A 21,657-nucleotide genomic window follows, 5' to 3' on the forward strand; every position below is an offset into this window, starting at 1 on the left:
AGAGACACTTGTTCCCTCGCTCCTCATTGACTTGCTTGTGGATTATCTCCTTGGTTACTCGGCTCTGATTTGTTTTAGGCTGCTACTTGAAAACAAAGCCGACACAGAACGCTCAGATCTACCCAGAATCCTTGTGTATTAAACCAGGACTCTGTGAACTTTAATTTGTTCACATCACTTTCTTTAGCTTTTCTGTTTATTTATATCATCCACATCAAATAACTTCCCATCCACATAAAAGTTAAGGACTATCTTAAAAGATAAGTTCTGAGAATCTACTTTATATGTAATGATAGTACAAGATAAACATAGTACAAGTTTTACAACCCATACTGAGAAGCACATGCCACACTTAATGGCATTTTATGATGTTATTGCATAATGGAGATTGCTGAGCAAACCTGTTATGCAGGCAAGATAATGTACATATTTCTCCTTCAGAACAGATGAGGCTCACATGCCCAACTGTAATAAGCCTCACCATTTGAGGTTTCATTCATGGCCATAACTCAAATAAGGTTTATGACTTAACACTTTGAAAAACAAAGTGCCATTGTACTAGTGAAAAATGCCTCAGAAAATTAGTATATAGACAATACCTGCATTTTTAAGTAACCGTCTGTGTTTGTTTACTTATATGTAGATACAGCATATGTATATGTATGTGCTGTTAGTCAGACAATCAGACAATTTCTCACACTCACACAGTCCAAAGTAAACAAAATGGGCTGAGTGAACAAAGATGACCTCAACCTTTTTTCACAAAGACCACATGGCACAGTGGGTTCTCAGTAAGTGAAATTCTGAGAAATTGAATCCCTGCGGCCCACTGATGAATGAGAATGTAAGCAACGGCACACAAGCAGACCATGTTTAATACTTTAACGGGGTCCGAGTCTCTGTTCGAGACTTCTCCCTGCTGTGAGGTAAACAAGGAAGGCTGTTACGGACATAAAGGTGCGATCTGAGTGCATTCGAGGGCCGATAGGCTGATCTCTCGTTGTGATCTGCAATTGACAAAACTTCTCAGTTCACTAAAAAATGAATGGTCACCTCAGGTCATGGAAATGCTCTGATAAAGTCCACCCTTCCTAACTGTAAGTTGTGTAATACTTTAACATACTGCAAAAACTTGGCCCAAACCCTTGGTGATGAGTAAGATGATGTGCATGTGTATTATTTCATCTTCCAAAAATGTTTGGTATACATGAATAGTTAATGTAGCAATTGTGATTCATGCCATTAATGGATTTTTTTAACAACTGCTTGTGCAACATATGGTATGATATTTGAGCAACCTTGAGCTTTTAAATTTAAAAAAAAATTGATCAGACCAAATGTTGCAAGTTTTGGGATGAATGCAAAAATGAGTTATGCACACTGTTAGTTTATTTTAAGAAAACTACATGAAATGTAGTATTATTGTATGATTTGTTGCAATATGTGACCAATGATAGAGTTCGGTAGCAGTTTGGTAAAATGATTCATTACGTTTTCTAAGAATTCAGAGACAGGGTGAAACAGGATGTGGTCATAGTGACAACTTTGACAGAACACAAAGTACCAAAACACAAAGCAGATTTTAAAGACACATGATTTACATTCCTGAATATGTTTAAGCATGTTGAGGAGAATTACATGCCAGCAAACATACCGCTTAAATAAGGCCAATTGTTGTGATGAGTCAGTGTTGCAAGTTTCAATGAACACGTTTTTTGCAAGATATGAAAAACATTGTGCATACATCTATTGATATGGCACACACCTTATTGTAACACACTCATATTACACTACAAATTCCCACACTTTAAAGTAAAATATGTATTTTTTCCACTCTTATCTTACTTATTTACTTATTGTTGGTTGCATGTGTAAACAATGTGTGCTATCAAAACATTGCTCTGCTTGTTTAAATATTTTGACTAGCTTGGCACAGCAGCATGAGCTCAATGAATACCATGTACCCGTGGCAAGTAATAATAAATATTAGCTGATTGAAGTGCCCCTTGTACTTAAAAATAAAGCCATTGAGATACAATGACTGGCCACACGTGACAACAGCAGGCTGAGACTTCCTTATATGGAAATAGGGGTCAGCGAGGACAATTTTGATGTAAAGGTGATGTATGTTACACCAAACCTCCCGAGCAGTCAATAGGAAATAAGTGCATATGTTGAAACTCTGGTCAGGTTACATGCATGTTTACAAAAATAATAAATTACAGTGCATTGGGTTCACACGTCTTCAAGTACATTTTTACGCACTCGGGGACTGTTATGCAATCTGACTGTGGATCCGGATAATGACAAAACAAATCTAACCACGAATATTAAAAATCGAGCACACATTATTGTTTAATAACAATAATTAATGTGTAATTATTAAAATAAATTCTAACTGGAGCCGTTTAACAATATAATATAAAGTTTAAATTTAAAATGACTGAACGTCCACCCCTCCCTTTCAAAAATGGTACAGGCCGGATTCTGCGTCATCCTTTGTTTACAAATCAAGCCTCGAGCTGTTTCTGTTGGGAAGCGTGGCGAACGGCAACGCCGGGTAACGATCCCATTCATTTAAATAAAAACACCCAACTCGAGTGGATATTTCGATATACCGTACACATATTTGTTAAACATGCCGTGTCGAAAGGAGAACTATATCTTTTTGGAACAATCGGTGACCGTGGATTCCAAGGAAGTAGACGCTCTCGTGTCCAAGATCGGCGAGGCGCTGCAGCTTCACAACAATAGCTCGATGTCACGTCTCAACGGGCTCGCGGGCGGTACCGGCGTCAAAACGAACAACGCAAACATGGGCAGCGGTTCGCGGCGCAACGGACGCTGCGTCCGTCTCCGCAGCCGGAGTTTACGCACCAGCCGAGCCAGTCCGTACAACCCGCCCGGGTCCAGCGATCAGGAGTGGGAGCCTTTTAAATCTTCGTGGAACCGTAGGAAAATCGACGTTACGACGGACGAGGACGACCCGCATCAGCTTCTCCAGGAACTCATATTGTCGGGTAATCTGATCAAGGAAGCGGTCAGACGGCTTCAGTTTTCATCGGAACCGCTGGAGCACGACATTTCTAAACCCGTAGAGTGACAACGAGCGAACCAGCGAATGAACGAACGTCCTCGCGTTTGAATCAAGCCTGCTGGCTGATCGCGAGGCACATTGGGATCGTTTTTGCTGGAACTTTTACGAACTTTGCAATCACACCTTATCATTTTTCTATTGTATATATTAATGGGATAAAATGTTATGTATTTCCACTGTTTTGCAATGTGTCCCACCTATAGTTCTTTGAGCACTCTTTTTTTAATGAGTTATTTCAGTGTCCAGATTGAAATCTAATGGTTCATACCAACGGATTTACTATAGTATTATCTGGCCCCTGGCTGGTTTGTCCTGGAATGAATGAGTAATTTTGTTTTGGCTTGCTGAACGTCAGCAGCACGTGTTGGTGTAGCAAACAAGAATTGCTCAGCTGCTGTGTTTACAGTGTAGATGTGGTGGTGGGACTGCTGGTTTGTAGTCCTCGCCTATATCGGGCAACGGGTCCCTTTTCGTTTACTCACTTTGAAACTTTTGTAAGACAATATCACTATTTTGATTTCAAACTGGCCCTCTGTGAACCTTACTTGGGCCCATGTCCCTGTACGTGGAGCAAGAACAACACTCCTTAAACTGGAATCCTTATCAAACGCGGCAGTGCGTGAGCAAATTCTTGGGAGTGGGACGTGAACACAACACAATAACACTCTGGTGCTGTTCTTGATTCCAATGTGGAGTTCTCATGTTTTTTTGTTTTCACTTATTGTGTAAACAGCGTGTATACTTCGCAACGAAGTGTTTTTAATAACTCTGATTGTTCAGAGGGGTTGGTGTCTAATAAATGTGGTGTTTTTGCATAAGATGGTTTTACATGTCGTCATTTCAGTTTTTGTTGATGCACAAAGCAGGGTTTTAGTTTTTTTTCTCATTGGTGGTTAATTGTAGAATTTTTTGAAAGTTTTATAAAACAAGTCCTTTACAAAAATGGCCATAATTTTATTCATATAGTAATTACAGTACCTAAACATACAATATAGTACAATAGCATTAACCTTGTACATGTTGAAGTAACAGTGTTATGTAGACCATGGTTAACCCTTAAGAGATCCCAAGGACAGTTTGGGCCATTCTGTTTTTTATTTTCAAACCCTTCTGACTTTGTTGAATGAATATATTCCAGATTTGCCAGAGGTTAATCATTTTTGATAAATTGTAGAATTTTGGTTTCAGTTTCTCAAAATAGCCAATAATGGGTAATCTACGCAAAAACCGACACATTTGATGGGGCCAAAAATGCCCTGTTGAAATTGAAAACCATTATAACTACCATTTTTTTATCCCCCATTTATCTTAACATAAACTAATGCATACATTTTATGTCCAGATATTTTGAACTACTAGCATTCAAGTTTAGGTTTTTATTCTTGTCCACAAGGTGGCGCTATTTTTTAACCATTTCATGCACGCATCAATTTTTTAGTTTTCTGCGGGCACATTGCTACGTGCGTGTGTGTGTGTGTGTGTGTAAAAGTGTGTCTGAGAGGTCGGGGTGTGGACGTGTGGTCCGTGTTGAGTGCATCCAACATTCCATGTCTTTGAAGGCCACGTTGCGTTATAAACTAATTCAGTAATAAAAAACGACGAGAGGCCAGAACCGAAACAAAATCGATCTTTATTTTGGTTCTGGCTCATGTTGTTTATGCAGGTACATGCTATAAGTATGAGCAGTAGCCTATAGCGGATGGCTCATCTTCCACTGAGGATTCTGAGGCCGGTAGTTCAAATGTTTTTTGTTTTGGAAAATATATATATTTTTTTAGATTTAAGCTAAAAATAATACTTTGGATTTTTATCTCCCTATTTGTATTTGATTAATAAACAGTTAAAATAACGTTTCAACTTTTTAAGTATTACATATTTGGACTTTTTACTGGTATTATAATTAGAAATTTAAAATACAAAATATAACATCATCTTGACTAGTGGTCTTCAGACTATATCTCCACAGTACTGAGTTCAGGTACACAATGATAGCAGTGTCACTGCCATTCAGCTAGTTAAACACATTCAACAAAGTCATAATAAAAACTGTAGAATGGTGTTAGTTTAAGACTACCCCTAGAGGATTTTTATTTTATTGTATCTTTTTTTTTTTTTAGAATTTTCTATCACTAACACGACATTAAAACATAAAATGGAACCCAACATAGCCTACACTATGTATGTGTGCTTCTACAAAAATTTTTACTACATTAACAACTAAATGGCCTCATTAAAGATGGCTTTATCTTGATAGATTGTCAAAGAATTTGGCATAAAAACAAAAATCAACATAAGAACAGTGTAACACTTTATTACAGCAGTGATATCTACAGCAATATTATATCACGTCATCAATAATATCACTATGCTCTTGGACACGGATTGTGATCGAAAGTTAATGATAAGTTATTTTTAACGCACTATTAATTTTTACCTAAAAGAACAGGACATGTTAGAAATTTGACAAATTACTTTTTTGCTGAGGTATTTTTTCTATTCATCCAGCAGATGGCAGTATACTACAGGTCACAACTTCAGTCTGGCAAGTAAACGTCTGTAAGTTTCGTCTTTTATAAACACATAACAGCTTTAAACATAAATTCAAAATCAGACTATTTTGTTGTACAAATTTATTACCAAGAGTAATGTAATAATCACTAATCACGTAAGTAATTAGTATTGGTCGACCGAAATGGTTCTTTTATATAGCCGATATGATGCCGATATTCACAAATGTTATTACAGTAAATAAGAGACAAACAGAAAATTGGTGAAAGTAAAAATAAATTTCTTGTGCATAACATTTATAAATATACATATTTACAAGACATAATTAATCTGACATCTCATACTGTTTGAATAAGCGTGTTAAACTATTGGGGTGTTGTGTGTGACACAACATAATGTCATGTTAAATAGTGAATAATGATTGGTCCTTTTACTGTCTGTCTGTCAGACTTTGGCTTTACATTGAGTGACACAGAGTGTCTTTTTATTACAAACATCAAATTTAAGTAATTAAGATATTTACTGTCCGATTGAAAAAAATATCGGCCAATGCAGATAATACAAAAGTCCAAATATAATTGGATATATCGGCTGCTGCAGTTCTATCACTAATTAGAGGGTGTTACTTTAACATTTAACATTCAGAAGCCATTACAGAAATTCTTAGGATTTAATAATATAATGGTTTAATTGGGAACTATAATGGTCTCTGTTAATCTCTACTGGTTATGTGTTGCATTCTGTTTTCCTTTAAATCCTACCCTACATAAAGGAAATTTATAATGATTTTAAATGGCACCTATTTCATTGCTTAAAAACAACGTTTTTCGTGTATTTGGTATAATACAGTGGGTTTGCGTGGTTTATGGTTCAAAAACACATTATTTTCCACATACTGTAAATTTTTGTCTGCCAGATTTCACTCTTTTCCTCAAAGGCATATATTTTGTACAAAACTCATTCATTTGAAAAGCTCTGTGTCCCTGATTGGCCAGCTAATCTGTACGTTGTGATTTGCCGGAATACCTTTGATGTCATCCGGAAATGTGACGCTCCTTACCATGTTTGAAAGATTCGGTCGCAATGCAATGCTGACAGGAGGAATTATGATAATGTCGGTCTTGTTTACGTCAACAAGCCCATGAAGTAAACTGTTTCCTACAATCCGTGTTTGTTGTAGTCCAAGACAAGAGATTTACGTTGGAGACGATAACTTGCGTCGTTGTTAACTTTGGGGTTTGTAGCTTTTGCATATCGTTAACATGTACTTATACACACTTACACACCAAAGGTAAAGATAATGCTATATGGAAACCATTTGAATTAATATTGTTTTTATACATGTCACAATGTTTTCTTCAGCAGCATTAGGCTATAAAATATTATATTTCGCTCAGCTTCTAGAAAAACGTATTTTCTATAAAACGCCACACAGCGCAGCCCAGCGTCCTCAAAGTCAAACAGCAGTGCCAAAGTTCTCACCCCAGATCCCCAGCCATCAAACATCCAAGCTCAAAACATTATACATAAGCCTTACATAAGTATGTTTTTTTCTATGTCATGTCCTAAATTCTGACCTACATCAGAAAGTGACGATGATGAAATGGGGTTCAAAATCCAAGTCAAAGGATTGCTTCTGAATGTGTCGCTATGAAGGGGAGAATGATTCATATTGGGAGATATTTTCCTTTTAAGATAATGCGGCGTGACTTTTTACAAGAAAGGCGATGCAATGTTACTGGCCCAGTCAAAGCATATTAATTTTGGACGGGGCTCCTCCTTTAAAGCAAGTCCAAGCAATGATGCTCATTTTATGAATTGTCAATTATTAACTCAATCACCCCAAAAAGTACACTTTAAGTTCCATATTTAAGTTGATGCATTCATAGTCATAAACATGATGGAAATGATGTTTACATTTATGATTTTGCCAAATACATTTATCCAACTCACAGTGCATTACAGGGGTCATTATATCAATATGTGTATTCCAAACCCTTGACCTTTGTGCTGCTAAACCACAATGATTGAGTTATATTTCCTTTTTGTGCTCCATGGTAGAAAATCATACAGGTTTGTGTCAAAAAAACGTGAAAGTGAATATGTGAAGCATCAAAGTTTGCATACGCTATTTATTTAACAAGTCAATAAACACACAGAAATGCTACTCAGTATGAGTATCTATTAATCTATTATTACTATTAATTAATACAGCTGCATCTACCAGACAGCAAACATATTTTAGATGCAAAGTGGGTGCAGACGCTGAAATCAAAGCAAACCACATGCACACCAGACACAAATTGTCCGCTTCGTTCTAATTAGTGGCCATTGTGCAGCAGCACTCTCTCTGATCAGATACCCACACGGTTCACAGGGCCACTTCAGGACACACCTGTGAGCATCTGGAACAGGAACCAGCAACACAACAGACTAATGTGTATCTGAAAGCTGAGATAATTAACCTCATTATCCAGGGTCCACCTGGGCATAGAGCCCAGTAAGTGGCCAGTGACCACAAAAGCAGCTGTAAATGAATGTAAGTAAAGAGGTACATTAATATTTGATCGAAATGGCTGTCATATCTGGGCTCCGCTCCAGACACAGAGGCGGCACTTCAGCTTTAGATAACGCTATGGAGACTCAGTTATTATTTTGCCTGTTGTTTCAGAGCGTTACCTTTTTACCGGGCCTCCTCTAATGTATCAGCAAACGGGAACATAAGAAGACAAACAAAAAACAAAAGTAGATTTTATACCTTTTACTATAATCAATACCCCAGCCTGGCGCTACACAATGCCATAAATATGAAAATTGTTTGGGATGTTCGGTTTCATGGGGAACTTTTAAAGAGCCCCTGTTTTCCTTTTCACAGTTTAAATTTTTTGCATGTATGTGTAAGTGTGTGTACATCTAAACAATCTGCAAAATTATAAATCCCAAAGTAGATGACACGTGTTATCGTCTTTAACTGAAATCTCTTTTCTTGGACTATACTGTACAATGAATGTTGACGAGGACTTCTTATAAGTTCATGACAACCTTTTTTCAATTTAAAATGCAAACACTGCATTATCTGTCTAAAGTACTATTCAGATGGGATTAGTTTTACATAGGGAGGTGGTGTAAAGCAATTTTTATTAGAGCTTCTCAGTGATTTTAGTCCCGTCCGAATGCTACATGTCAGTAATCATTACGGACAATTTCAGTAAAGATTACGATGACTTTTACCTTCTGTAAAAAGGTCCAGAGAAATTATCTCAGGTAATACTAATCCAGTGCGAATGTACCAGCTGTAAATATACACGTAAATTTCTTTTGCGTGTTTCATTCAAATATAAAAGTGGTTAAAGTGTCAGGAAATGGGAAGGCAAGAACCCAGGCGCAGACAGATGTATACAAAAACACTGAAGACTTTAATTAACAAGAAAAACAACAAAACAAAAACCCACGAGGGGGTAAAACATTACAAACACTAGATAACAAACACTAACTAAACTTGAACAATACTACAAACAGATTCCACTAAATGACAATAAACTAGACAGGATATATTTCAAGACACGATACTCACAGTGAAAGAGACAAACGCACAAGCACAGAACAAAGAGCACAGGGACATTTAAAGGCACACAAGGCAAGTCTGAGTATTATTTCTCTACTAGCTCCCCCTAGTGTCTGGGAGTAAATGCGTTCTATATCTGAGACTATACGAGACTGAAGGACACCGGGTCGGATACAGGAACTTGCAAGTGGGGTATTCTTCCTACAGACGGTAGGGGCGGGCGGGAGAGTCTTTATTCGTCATGTAATGAGTCATTTAACCATATACCGACTTACGAAGATGATTTCTTAACATAAAAATGCTGCCTTGTGTCCCTTTAATAGAGAGAACTAATGAGGGGACCAGCTGAAAATTATAACAGGTAAGGGATCGTGTAAAAAGTGACGAGAAACAGGAAATACGTGGTCTTATAAAACAATACCAAAACCACGTATCTCCCACATAAAACATTGTACTGTCAGGACTCTGCCATACTAGAACTAGATATACAACAAGACAAGATACAGGCAGAATCCTAACATAAAGAAGCATTTACTTGCTTTCTAGGAGGAAAATCAAGTCAGTTGCAAGTGAGTTCCTTAAATATCACGACACAAACTTTAAAAAAAAAAAAAGTACAATTCACTTCTCAGCCATCAATATTACAGAAGTCCTGTGGTAAAATTACATTACACTCAATTACATTGTCCTTCAATCAGTGGCGGCTCGTGAGTGCTCATCCGAGGATAAGTGTTCGGATTGTCACGTGTGTGGTTCCCTTTTCCAAAACATGAGTCCTGTGTGTCGAGAGATCCTTTGTGCATCACATGTTTTGTCAAAATAAGTGCCTGATGCACACGCGTCAAAACCGATTATGATAAAAGAGACACTTACATTCCCAAAATACACGCTAGACACTTCCTTAACAGTAAACTCTGATTACGCATGAGATTGTGAGAGTATCTAGCAAATGCGAGCGTCTCTTTTATCATTTAGACGCGTCTGCAGCCGGCACTTATTTTGGCATGACACGTGATGCACACACGATCTCTCAAAGCGCAGAACACATATTTTGAAATTATGAACCACATACACGACAAGCTACATACATGTTGTGATGAGCTTCACATTGTGCTGCCTCAAAAAAAGAAGTCACCAGCCACCACTGCCTTCAATAAGGTCCTAATATGTACAATTACAGTTATGTATAAATTACAAATGTACCCATACAGCAAATGGGTAAACATATATACTACTCCAAAATAAAAATTATTTTATCATCATCTGCCTGAATGTCCTCTCTGAATATGACAGCACACTCTTAAAACGAATGTGTTAAAACAACACATTTTGTGTCTTAAGGACAACACATTTAACATGTTGTCCTTAACTAGACACATCTTTGTGTTATTATTGGAACAACACACTTTGCTTTGTTTTAACACATCTTGTGTGTTGTCCTTATTTATTTTAAGTGACACATAATGTGTTAAAGGGACAGTAAGTAGGATTTTCTCCCATTGTATTTTGCATTCAAACAAATAGTGCTCTCTGGCACTTCACTTTTCCAAATGCGTGTTACAACTGCGGTAGCCGTTAGAAGCTATGACAACATGTTGCGGCTGGTTCACGTGACGCTGGCTCTGAACAAAAAACGCGTTGTGAAAAGGCTAGTGCTTTTTGGCTGCGTTTACATTTTGCATTAACATGCGATCTCGGTGATCCGTTCACGCAGATCCGATCATCCGTATATCCTACCCGTTCTCACCAAGATGCATACAAATGACACGCAGTGCCATTATCGTGCAATAGATACGCCAAATTCCGATTTTGCGTGCATATGATACGCCAGTCCTTCCCATTCACTTATATGGCGAATCATTTTGTGACGTTTTATTTATTGTTTTCTCATCTGTTCTCTGCCTTTTAAACCATTTTCGCTTGGGTTTAGGGTTAGATTTCACATTTGTTTGAGCAGGTTATTTGATATACAGGTTTCTCTAAGTTTTTATCTATATTTAAGCCATGGTCGCTTGGAGTTGGGCTTAGAGTTGGGGTTTGGGTTAGGATGTCATTTTTATATAACAAAAAGTTGTTCTAACCCTAAACCCAAGCGAAAATGGTAAAAAAAAACAGAAAACAAATGAGAAAACAATAAACAAAACGTCACGAAACGATTCGCCACACAAGTGAATGGGAAGGACTGGCGCATCATATGCACGCAAAATCGGAATTTGGCGTATCTATTGCACGGTGGTGACGCTGCGTGTCATTTGTGCGCTTTTTGGTGAGAATGGGTTGGTATATCAGGACACGGCGCATTTACATTTGTCACATAAATGTGGCTTCTGTATCTGGATGTGTGATCGGATCCCGTGCGGGGAGACGCGCGCTGGGTGGATAGCTGTCAATCAAAATGGGTACAGCTGTCTTTAGCCACATGATTTAGGGTTTTCGCGCTAACCGCAACCCCGTATTGTACAGTGCTACTGAGAAGCCAACAGCAGAGAATAACTAGCAACCCCAACAACCGTGATGTTCACATTTTAAGTGTTAGATTTTTTTGCTTTAAAAGCCTTATCTTTAAAAGCCTTATTTCGTCCGCACCACGGATGAATTTCCTGTTTAACTTTACCTGAACTTGACTTTCACCCGCATGCTTTAAATCAACAACAAAATCCGCGTGAAACATGACCGACTCCACTGTTTTATTCTGCCTTAATAACGGGCTTTTGGCTCTGCCTGAACTTATATGTATATTTATATTTTAACCATAAACTGTTGTTAGTTATGTTTCCTGGTAATTTTAATATGATTTAATTAAAAGAACTAACAATTTCCTAAATTTCCTGTTCATAGTGCGTAAGAAGTAATGTAATTTACAAACACATATAAGTAACCTTGCATAAAACCAACACTAAATAAATGTATTTGGTTAATGTAATTATGGTTTGTACGTGTTTTATAGTAACTTAAAATGTGTTAAATGAGACAGAAACAGCCGATTGACCAGAAAGAAGCACAACATTCACGTTGATATGTCACCATGGAAACTCAAACATTATAACGATCCTGAATTCTGCCATTAAATATTAAATCTCTCTATGAATAGGAACATATAACATATGCCTGAATAACTTAAATACAGTGTTAAAATGCTTTTGAATATCGATTTATTAAGATACTTTTAAGCGTAGTTGTCATTGCTCCACAAATATGAATGTATGCGTCTCTCACCTGCGCTCATGACCTAACGTCGTTTATTTTTGACAGCTGTCAGTGAGAGGAGATGATAGTGGGCGGGGTTTTTTGTGACGTTGACATGTAAATGCAGATACGATGGCTGGATTGCGTTTACGTTACACTGAGATCCGATCACAAAGCGTCCTCGACTACCTCTGCATCAGGACACACAGATCGGATAACATTCCGATCACAGACGCGCTTACACTTGTCTTTTCAATGTGTATGTGGACAACATCCGGATACAGGTCGCATGTTAATGCCAAGTGTAAACGCAGCCTTTGTCCCTCTCTGCTATTATAGTTTGTTAATATGGCGGAACAACATGGAAGCCTCCTTGGACTTACCCGTTCAATGTAAGTAAAGAGAAGAAATTCTAAGCTTACAAAGAAAAGTCAGATCATTGGCAGAGGTCATTTGACACCAATGAGGACATATTTATGAATAAAGACATTGATTTTGACTAATAAAATACTTTAAAAACTACATATTGTCCCGTTAAATAGGATAACACAAAACAATGTGTAAAAAATTAACATCCTTTGAAATGCAGACTGTCAACTGCTGCGGGAAATACATCAAATCCTCCATTTATCAAATTTACTCAGCAAATGTTTCCTGGCACAGTTCTACATATTCCTCCCACTGACACAAAAACAGCCGATCATGATCTTCTCCTGAGCTACATAAGTAGCACTAGTGTTTGATCTGCGTCTATGGAAGTGTCATACATAGCGGTTTAATCCACATCATAGGTGTGCAAAAAGACTGGAGAGTTAAAAAAAACGAAACTTGTGAGAGCTGAAGGACTTCACTTAAACATCCATAAATATAAGTGTAAAGCCAGCAATAATGCAGTGCTATGCAGGTAGATGACATAACATTGTGTCCTGCGTAATGCTGTCATGACCCTAAAAATCACATTATGTCTTCATTACAGTTTTTCTCAATTGCTTTGGACATTTTTCGCAACAGTCTTATTATTCTCTTAACTGTGAGTGCAAATGTCACAACTGTTTGCTGGAACTTCAGAACTTACAGTTTTTCTCAATTGCTTTGGCTCAATTCTCAAATGAAAATTTTATTTTCCAAAACAATAAGATCAGATCTCTAAACAATTAGCTTATTGTTCACATCAGATTGGAATTTCTTATTGATTTGAGCAAATTGCAAATGCTTTGGCACATGTGTGCAAACAATAAGTACAATCGTCTGCAGTTTGCCCAACAACTACTTGCATTTGGCTTGTTGATCAAAACTGATGAGTCAATTCTCACTTAAACTGTCAAACTCTTCACAACTTCTCAATCATTTGTCATCGTGTACGCCATCACATTCAAAACGATCCATTCACTTATCAAAAACTACTAAACATGCATGTACACTCCATAAATATCTGACATTGATATTGTTTGTAATGTCTGCTTCATTGGAGATTTTTTCCCTAGTGCATGGCAATGGAAAACATAAGATGTGATGTGGATGAAAATCTTTGGCTTGACCAACAAGAGCGACAGGATGTCCAACAAGAATAATTCGTTTTTCATTGAGGTTATTTTGTAGTTATTTTCTATTATATTTTTTTGTAACATAGGAGATATGAAATGAACAGCAATTGGACAAGCAAGCTTTCAGTTTAAATGTGATACACATACAAAAATAAATGAAGAGAATAAATAGAAATGTTAATTTACTTTTTTTTCTATGTACTGTTGACTCTTCTCATTTATTACGATTTTTTTATGAAACCTTATTTTCTATGGTGGACTTTCATGGTGAAAAAACAACTAAACATTTTGACCAGTGTTGCTCACACGATGACAAAAATACTTTATATTTTGGTGCCCTTGGCCAAATTACTGACAAGATAACTAGGTTTTGAAGCATGAATAAAATGTTTTGAGTGTGCAACCTCATTTTGCAGACACGCAACCAAGTCCTGAAGTTCCATCAAACAGCCGCGACACTTGCACTCCCAGCCCCGAGAACAACAAGAATGTTGCGAAAAATGCGCCAAAGCAATTGAGAAAAACTGTAATTGCATGTCTGCAAATTGAAGTTACACACCCAAAACATTTTATTCATGCTTCAAAACCTAGTTATCTTGTCAGTAATTTGGCCAAGGGCACCAAAATATAAAGTATTTTTGTCATCGTGTGAGCAACACTGGTCAAAATGTTTAGTTGTTTTTTCACCATGAAAGTCCACCATAGAAAATAAGGTTTCATAAAAAAAATCGTAATAATTGAGAAGAGTCAACAGTACATAGAAAAAAAGTAAATGAACATTTCTATTTATTCACTTCATTTATTTTTGTATGTGTATTACATCTAAACTGAAATCTTGCTTGTCCAATTGCTGTACATTTCATATTTCCTATGTTACAAAACAAAATATAATAGAAAATAACTACAAAATAACCTCAATGAAAAACATCCTGTCGCTCTTGTTGGACATCCTGTCGCTCTTGTTGGTCAGGCCAAAAATTTTCATCCACATCACATCTTATGTTTTCCATTGCCATGCACCGGGGAAAAAATCTCCAATGAAGCAGACATTACAAACAATATCAATGTCAGATATTTATGGAATGTACATGCATGTTTAGTAGTTTTTGATAAGTGAATGGATCGTTTTGAATGTGATGGCGTACAGAATGACAAATGATTGAGAAGTTGTGAAGAGTTTGACAGTTTAAGTGAGAATTGACTCATCAGTTTTGATCAACAAGCCATGTGCAATTAGTTGTTGGGCAAACTGCAGACGATTGTACTTATTGTTTGCACACATGTGCCAAAGCATTTGCAATTTGCTCAAATCAATAAGAAATTCCAATCTGATGTGAACAATAAGCTAATTGTTTAGAGATCTGATCTTATTGTTTTGGAAAATAAAATTTTCATTTGAGAATTGAGCCAAAGCAATTGAGAAAAACTGTAATAAAAGCAGGGCTGAGATATGATGGCATATAAAGATATATAATGGTAGAAATGTGTCATACAACCCACTTTTATTGTGATGAACTACGAAATACGATAAGATTATGGACCATATAACACACATCTATTGCTTTTTCAATAAAAACCATTATTATTCATCCCTTGAGGCTAACAGGATTCTGATTTGTGGCTCCTGAACCTTTTAGAGTTAAGTAGTCCTGGACTAGTTGATAGATTCAACTCAGTTTATAGCTCCTGTCATGAAACATGGCAACCATTATCACCAACAGGTTGACTTTGGATGATAAAGCTTCCTCCCACTCACCCTACAGGCAGTAGTCCAATTTTAGCTGTCTGTGGAGTGCTGACTGTCTAAAATAGATGAAACAACTGTAGCTATTTTCCTAATTTTTACCAATTTCATGCATTGAGAACTGTGCCTGAGCAAGCAAGCTCCTCTATCTGAGTCAAAAGCTTAAACTGGTCGTGTCAAAAAGTGAGTTTTTAAAGAAGATGTTTGAAGTTGAAGATCAAAGGATTGCCCTCAGATGAAAAACTAGTCGTCGTCATTTAACCAGAGGGAGCAATAATGCTGCAGTTGAAAAAGATAGCAAGCCTTGGTTAGTAACATTTCTCAGTAAAATCATCCCAAGGCCATGAGACGTGCATGTTCTCAGAAACGTCAGCGTGAACTTTTCTTTTGCATATTTTAAGGTCACCTCACGATTATGTGCTTTCAGCAGATTCAAATACTTATATGCTGAAGAATTCAGGTATTTTGCACCGCTATAAAAAGCATCTCTTTAGTTTCCAGTGGCCTTGTCTAACTCGTGTGTCCTAGCAGGAGTTTGTCTGCGTGTGTGCCTTTGGTTTTCTTGCCTTGGGCATGTTCTTCATTTGCTTCAAGGCCATCACCTGGCCTCCATTTTGACTTTGCTGCTATCCTGCTACAGTTTATATATTTAGGTGATTCAATGCATATCAGAAATGTAGCCTGTACACAGTGGGGAAATACATAGTGGGTGTGGAAATTCAAAAAAAGGCGAAGTTCCAGTTCCAGTTAGTTCCAGATAGACAGCCAGCCAGACAGACAGACAGCCAGACAGACAGACAGCCAGACAGACAAACAGACAAACAGACAGATGGATGGATGGATGGATGGATGGATGGATAGATGGATGGATGGATGGAAAGGCAGACAGATAAAGAAACAAAAAAGGCAGACAGGCAGGCAAATAGTCAGGCAGGCAGATAGATAGATGGATGGATGGATGAATAGATATATAGATAGATAGATAGATAGATAGATAGATAGATAGATAGATAGATAGATAGATAGATAGATAGATAGATAGATAGATAGATAGATAGATAGATAGCAAGGCAGATAGATAGCAAGGCAGATAGTCAGGCATGCAAACAGACAGATAGATAGATAGGCAGGCATGCAGATACATAGTCAGGCAAGCAGACAGACAGATGGATGGATGGACAGACATACAGACAGACAGACGGATATATAGGCAGATAGAGAGACAGACAGATCTGATCTAAGAGACAGAAATACAGACAGATAGTTAGTTAGGCAGAGTGACCAACAGACAGACAGACAGACAGACAGATATAAAAAGGCAGACAGACAGACAGACAGATAGATAGATAGACAGACAGATAGACAGACAGACAGATAAATAGAAAGGCAGACAGGCAGGCAGATAGTGAGGCTGGCAGACAGATAGAGATATAAATAGGCAGACAGGCAGACAGATAGTCAGGCATGCAAACAGACAGATAGATAGATAGGCAGGCATGCAGATACATAGTCAGGCAAGCAGACAGACAGATGGATGGATGGACAGACATACAGACAGACAGACGGATATATAGGCAGATAGAGAGACAGACAGATCTGATCTAAGAGACAGAAATACAGACAGATAGTTAGTTAGGCAGAGTGACCAACAGACAGACAGACAGACAGACAGATATAAAAAGGCAGACAGACAGACAGACAGATAGATAGATAGACAGACAGATAGACAGATCTAAGATACTGTGGGAATGTGTAACTGCAAAGAACTCAAAGACCACAATCCATATTGGTGCATAAGTGCAAGATTATCACTAAGCAGAATTGTGCTTAAATGCTGTAACACATCCCTGGTTGTACTATTTTTATGAGTAAAACAGCTGATGTATTTCTGGTCCGCACGATACATCGCATGATATGAAATCCATCAGTCCAACCAGACAGTTAAGGATGATCACTGAGGCAATTGCAACACAGTGGATCGATGAAAACAAGATTTTCTACCATTAAGGTAAGTGAGCCAAGGGGCAATTTGTTTAGTGAGTGCAATATGCAAAGAGAGAGAAAAGCCAGATCTTACATTCTATTAGATTGCTGAAGGTCAAGACATGATGGTTAATTCGACAAAAACAGGATTTACAGATAAGAGTCTAGCTAAGTCTTTCATGTCAACCCTTTAAAGTCCTGTTCAAATTACAGGTGGACCAGCTGCACCATCCTGTTTCTGATATGAATGAGGAAGATAGTAGGACAAAATTGGAATATGCCAAGTCTATTAAAAATTAATAGCAAAATGTGAAATTACTTTGAGTAGAACAGTGCTTCTTTCCCGCGTAGGCCCAAAATCATGCAAAATGATTAACACGACACAGTTGACTATGAGAATTGAGAATATTTTATTGTAAATACCTTTTGATGGTTATTGCTTTTCTGCAGCCAGAAATTTATTGCACAAAACATGTTTATCATTGCTGCAAATTATTTATTTCTACATACATCTTTTTTCTTTAGTTAGATTTGTTTTGTTTCACTTTTTCCCCATTGCCCACAACCTTTAAAAATACACCGCGAGCCATTTTTGGGTATGCATCCGTTGAAAATCGCTGGAACAAGCATTGCAGATCTATTTTCATAGATTTGTAATGAAACCATGCATTTAAAAACATGCATATACTGCAAGTGCGTCAAAAGATTTGAAATATTTCGCTGCTTCTTTTCAGAAACATTTTGACTTTTACATGGTGATTCTTGAGCTCAAAAATGTCTCTTAGGAACTGCCCTTACCCCTCCGCAGGTGACCTGACCTATTTGCGAGATCCCTCGTGAATACGCAGGTCACTCTTGTACTCGTTTTTCATCAGCACTCTCAGGTCTCGCTGGGATAGAGAACAGCTTGACCAGCGTCCTTGGCTTCAAAGGAAGGATAGGATACCCCCTTTTCAAGATTGAAGAATGATTTGATAGTAAAACACTGCATAGTAACCCCCACACACTTACATTTTCTTCAGTACATACCAGTCAAAAGTTTGGAAACACTGACTGAAATGTTTACTATGATTGTAAAAATACTTAAATAATACTAATTCATACAGTATACTTTATTTTAATTTATAGTTTTGACAAGGTTACTATTATTCTATAATGTGGAAAAATATAAACAGGGTTCCCACACCTTAGCTAACTTCAAACTCAAGGACTTTTCAAGGACTTTCCAGGTCCAATACCCTCAAATTCAAGGACTAAATGTGGAGACGCATTTCAAGTGAGAGCAAGGTTACAATGTGTTACCTTTTAAGATACATTGTTACAGTCACTTTTTGAGGGAACTCGCGCTGCGTCACTACGGTGACACTTTGGGGACGCCTCCAGTAGTAAGTGCGTCTGAATGTGTATATCAAATTCAACCAATGGTGAGGCTTAACGACAAAGACAGGGTGCAGGAAGTATAAAGCTAAATGGAATATTGCCAAAGACGGTGTTACAGGGACACAGGAAGTATGGCAAGGGAGACGCAGCGTCTCGTTCCCTTCTCAGGGAACAACAGTTACATACGTAACCCGAGACATTTTCATGTATCAAACCCAACTATGCAAAAAAGCATTTTGGTTTGAATCAACATTCGCATACAGAACATTTAAGCATTTAGCATGTGTGCTTAAAAAGTCTAGAATTTTTATGATATTATCCTACACTTCACAGGGAATAATATGGATTTTTTTCCAGAAAACTTCTTGCATAAAATAGATTAAAACACTTTCAATGACCTGTATCTATGTATGTAAAAACTTACCAGGGCCTTGAATTTTATCCCACAGATTCACAAACTTTCAAGGACCCATGGGAACCTTGTATAAAGTATACGTGTGTTTTCAAACCTTAGATAGAAATAATAGTGAGATTGTTAAATAAAGTGAAGTCACAACATTTCAGTACAATTTTGAGGAGTGATTTCTTACCCGGAACTAATGGGGATTTGTTTTACTTTCTTAAACAATGTAATATAGTATACTGTACTCCTCATGTGACATTTGCTCCAGACATTATGCTGCTCAGTCAAAATAGTCGTCTGCTTTTGTGTTCGCAGCGGTTGTGTCTGCCATCCTGTTTCTATGATCTACAAAGAGCGGTACTTGAATAGCACTAAAAATGTTTCCTTTCTCATCACTGATTTGTGGCTCAAATGTCAGAATAGTTTTCATTGAAGCGATATGTAGTGCACGAAGAGTTGGCATGTTTAGTGAAGCACAGACGACTGACTGATGGGTTCTGATGGGATCAAATGGGTGACCAAAAATCCTCTGCATCAGAGCCAGTACTTCAAATCGAATCATATTTGTTTTCTTTATCATCTCTTCTCCCTTTTGTTTCTGCTCACACAATACATAGACATACACACTCACGAATACAGTTTGACAGACAGTGCATTGTAATTGCATGGGGGTTCCTTGCGTTCGCATCTGAATCATGGAGACAGGGAAGCATCAGTCTCCGGGGGAACACGCAGCCCTTATCGCTGTAGATCAAACACATTCAGATGCGCTCTATATATAGCTCAACCGGAGTACTGCCGGGTGCGGTTTTCTTCTGAATGAGTCCCATATTAATTCATTTAATTAAAATTTTACAAATGTAGTGTTATTTTGTCATCGAATATAGAGTTCAACATGACCATCCGTCATGCTCCAAAAGGGCAGAATTATAATTTTTGGGTAAACATCTTTAAAAGAAAACACCAATATTTTACTTGGTTCTTACCTCAACTTAGACAAATTAATACATACCTATCTTTTTTTCAATGCGTGCACTTAATCTTTGTACAGCGCTTCATGAATGTGTTAGCATTTAGCCTAGCCACATTCATTCTTTGGGATACAAACAGGGATGAACCCAGAAGTCACCAAACACTTCCATGCTTTCCCTATTTAAAGACTGTTACATGAGTATTTACATGAGTATGGTGGCACAAAACAAAACGTGGCAATCTTTGGTGGCCATTAAATTCACCCCTGCTTGGATCCCAAGGAACGAATCGGTCTAGGCCAAATGCCAACACATTCACAACGCGCTGCACAAAATCAAATGCACGCATTGAGGCATATATTAATTTATCTAAGTTGAGGCAAGAACACAGTAAAATATTGAAAACGGTGGTGTTTTCCGTTAAGCCACTGAAAGGAAAATAAAGAACACAAAAATAAGCTTTAAGTAAAACCAAGTACTTTCTGATGCATCACTTCATTGGTTCTCCGTCATACACATGCAATGTGGAAGAAAATCTAGGACAACCTTCAAAAGGTGAATGCTGGATTCAACATATTCTGAAAAAAAGATCCCACAGCTGAAAATAATCCACTAATGACAGAAACAGGACAATGGTATTCACCCTTTAGTCTCAATACATGTGTGTTACTATTAAATCAAACAGCAACTATAATGCTTGTCATAATCTCTACAGTAAGAATGCATGGGTTGAATAGGTTTTAAAAGTCCTTAAGGTATCTAAACATCTTCAACATTCAAGAGTTATAGCCTATATTCCCTAAATGTTCAAACCCAAAAGCACCATGTATAGGATAGCCATACAATGTCATAGCCTAAGATCCAGGCTGTGCACGTTGCATTCATTGCATTTATATTTAAGTCTTATTGATGTCTTAACTATAGACACAGAGGCTACTTGTTGATTTTTGCTTAAATTTTTTGGATGCTTGTCTGTGCACAAGTCGTGATTGATGCGTTGCTTTGCGGTTGCTAAGGGGTTCCCAGTGGTTTACAAGCTATTGCTGTTCTCTAAATGGTTGTTACGGTTCTGGGTGGTTGCTACACGGCAGTTAATCGTTCAAAGTCAAACGAACCCACATTCCGGTCCTTAGATTCAGATCTGGTGTCTTCATCAATGTACGTCCGTGGGAATAGCTCACTTTCTTCATCAAATGGCGACTGCGCATCTCCCGTCTTACTGTGTTCCACAAAATACAGAAAGTCAAGGTTTTGAATGACATGAGAGTAAATACAT

The 21,657-nt window shown here is 37.5% G+C and overlaps 1 protein-coding gene across 1 annotated transcript; it reads left to right on the top strand.

Annotated features, from left to right (window-relative positions):
- The first annotated feature begins 2,505 nt into the window (after positions 1-2,505).
- Positions 2,506-3,915, top strand: gbp (glycogen synthase kinase binding protein). Its single transcript, XM_055210923.2, has one exon. It carries the CDS (start codon positions 2,639-2,641, stop codon positions 3,101-3,103), a length of 465 nt encoding a protein of 154 aa, XP_055066898.1. The 5' UTR covers positions 2,506-2,638; the 3' UTR covers positions 3,104-3,915.
- Positions 3,916-21,657: the final 17,742 nt, after the last annotated feature.

Source organism: Misgurnus anguillicaudatus, chromosome 10 (assembly GCF_027580225.2).
Source record: "Misgurnus anguillicaudatus chromosome 10, ASM2758022v2, whole genome shotgun sequence".
Lineage (NCBI taxonomy): Eukaryota > Metazoa > Chordata > Actinopteri > Cypriniformes > Cobitidae > Misgurnus > Misgurnus anguillicaudatus.

Coding starts and splice junctions, on each gene's coding strand:
- gbp (XM_055210923.2), top strand. CDS start 2,639: ATGCCGTGTCGAAAGGAGAACTATATCTTTTTGGAACAATCGGTGACC.